Source organism: Anneissia japonica, unplaced genomic scaffold, assembly GCF_011630105.1.
Source record: "Anneissia japonica isolate Jap-2015-1 unplaced genomic scaffold, ASM1163010v1 scaffold10593_len11927_cov169, whole genome shotgun sequence".
NCBI lineage: Eukaryota > Metazoa > Echinodermata > Crinoidea > Comatulida > Comatulidae > Anneissia > Anneissia japonica.
Window position 1 is genome coordinate 8,811 of NW_022724579.1, and position 2,541 is coordinate 11,351.

The 2,541-nt window shown below is 50.8% G+C and overlaps 1 protein-coding gene across 1 annotated transcript; it reads right to left on the reverse strand.

Annotated features, from left to right (window-relative positions):
- Nucleotides 1-802: 802 nt before the first annotated feature.
- Nucleotides 803-1,856, reverse strand: LOC117112514 (semaphorin-1A-like). The gene is made up of 2 exons (XM_033255600.1): nucleotides 1,391-1,856; nucleotides 803-1,200 (listed from the first exon to the last, which is right to left on the reverse strand). Exons 1-2 carry the CDS (start codon nucleotides 1,854-1,856, stop codon nucleotides 803-805), a joined length of 864 nt encoding a protein of 287 aa, XP_033111491.1.
- Between the last annotated feature and the right edge of the window lie 685 nt (nucleotides 1,857-2,541).

Here is a 2,541-nt window from a genome sequence, read left to right on the forward strand (position 1 = left end):
ACAAAAACAAAAAACACAGAAAAATCACTGTGGTAGTGGTGGTGGTGGTGGTGGTGTTGGTGGTGGTGGTGTTGGTGGTGATGATGATGATGATGGACGATCTATTTCTTTAGATTTGAGAAAACGGATCCGCATCAGACACCAGCAAACGATTTCTGCCAAACAAATCGCCCAACCGATTAGGGCTAGTACGGCTAACTTCGGCGTCGAATCTTCCGTTTCAGCAACGTTATATGAAGAATGTAGACCGGATTTGAGACCAGATTCGAGACCGGATTCGAGACCGGGTTCGAGACCGGATTCGAGCTTGACGCCGGAGCGGTATTCGATCTGATTTTTACAGTCGAGCTCGACGCCGTCGTGGTGTTCGATCGAATCGTTACAGTCGAGCTCGATGTTCGAGTGATCTACGACAAGGTCGATTCGGTGCAATTGCCGTCGATCAAACTGTAATCGGGATCTTGCTTGCAGGAGCAGTTCTTCAATTGGCTGCAATGTTGCGTAGACATTTCCACGAGAAAATCTTTCGACGTCACGAATATGACATTTCGGCTCTCGTACAATCTCATGTTCGTGATCGGTTGTCCGATCACGCGCACGTTGTACAGCAGAACAGATGGCGATTCCCGTCTCGCAACCAAATTCAAGACGCGGCCGTGGTCCGTTCCTGCAAAAACGACGGTGTGATGCTGGCTCGTCCTCACCACCAACGTCTTCAATCTGTAGCGTTTTCGAACGAGCGTAAACAACGGATCTTCCCCTACGATCGGTTCGTGCATCAACGGATGCGATTTGATGAAATTTAGATTATCGTGCGGAGCCGCATCGAATCGGATGCGGAACAACCGCCCCGCTGCGAGTCCGCGATCGGCGACCACGGACACTTGGTCAGCTTGAGTAGACCGTTGTCAAAGTTGTCCCTGATGTGGTCGAGGTCGAATCTGCACACCGCGGAAGCCGGCATCTCGTGATCTCCGGTCGTGAAAATTGCGTAATAGAAGATCTTCTTCCCTTCGACAACTCTTGCGACGTCCTGCAAGTAGTTAAAGTGGAAGGTGAAATCTCCGCGAAACGAACAGTCTAGTCTCGCTTTCAAAAAGCTCGTCCACGTCGATTCGAGTATCGCACTATTACCGCCTCTGTCCTGGGTACAAACACGGGCTATTCGGGAATAGTACATCTTCTCCGTGATTTGAGTTTCTATCGAAATTTCACGAAAGAATAAATAAACCTCGTTATCTTCCTGGTACGAGCCCACGAATACCGGGTCGTTGAGCCATATGGAATCTGACTTTTTGGATATGAGAGGCGGATACCCCCCCCCCCATCGACCTCGTGAACGCGGACACTCTGCCGGTGAAATCGGCAACCGTCGCAGCGTAAAGGCTACCGTCCGCAAAGACCGTGGTGACCTTTTGGTCCACGCCGAACGGACACTTGTACAAAGCGTCCGTCGCGTTCGTCTCCCATCGATTCGCTAGATTCCACGTGTCGACCTCCTTCCCATTCAGAATAACGCATCTCGGTTTCTGCGCGTAGGTTCCGCAAACGAGCAGGTTCCCGGTCGTAGCATCTGGCATTATAACTTTGATGTAATTCTGGCAATCCTCCTCTTCTTTTCCTTTTAGATAGCACGTTTCCATCGACATTGAGTCCGGTATCCATTCCAATTTCGTTGCCGCTGACACGTCCAACCCTTCGTTCAGATCGAATGCGAACAGCGATTTACTCGCGCCGACCAAAAGAGCCGGCCACTCGGCCATGACAAGTATTTCCGATATGTGCGTAATACCGATTCTCGTCGCTGAATCGTCGTAGAATTCTTTCGCCGAAGGCGTTACGTCTTCCGTCGGCATCGGGAATACTACGACGACGACGATGCAAAGAAGCTGAAATAGTAATATAAGATACATCGCATCCACTAACGGAATCCATATTGAGCCCTCCTCCTCTCACCACCCCATTTTATGTACTCGCCACCAAGCGCACGTCGTCATCATCATCACCTGTCGTCGACGCATGCTTCGACGTACGCCAACATCGTTCGAGTCAACCCCTCGTACGCGTGGTCGCAAACCGTACCGTATCGATCGTGGGAACAGACGCAGTAGATGTCATCCGTCAAGTCCGAATATACGCATTTGCCACCGTTAACTACGCATTTCGCGCAGTCCACTTTGCCCATCGGCTTCTCTTCCACCTGCTCGCACACCGGTCCCGTGAATCTTTCGAGGCACATGCAGTATTTGGACTTGCCGTCTGATTCCAAAGAACCTTTGACACCGCAACGACTATCGTCGCATTCGACTCTCCATCCGAAGACGAACGTGGCCAGCACCGCGATACAACAGGCAATCAACACTATTACCAATATCACCCTGAGGTGGTGGTCGTGGGAGACGAAGTTATTGCATTCGTTACGTTTACCGCTGTCAGGTTCGAATCCGGCGTCCATATTACAACGGATACCACAATAGCTAACGTAACTACGATGACGGTCGCGATGCTTACCACGATTACCGTCTTCGACACAGCTGGTCT

What these genes read in the sequence shown, in the direction of transcription:
- LOC117112514 (XM_033255600.1), bottom strand. Translation starts at nt 1,856, where the DNA reads ATGCCGACGGAAGACGTAACGCCTTCGGCGAAAGAATTCTACGACGAT. An exon ending in CACCACGGTCTTTGCGGACG is followed by an intron (nt 1,201 to 1,390) that starts GTAGCCTTTACG and finishes AAATTTCGATAG; the next exon opens with AAACTCAAATCACGGAGAAG.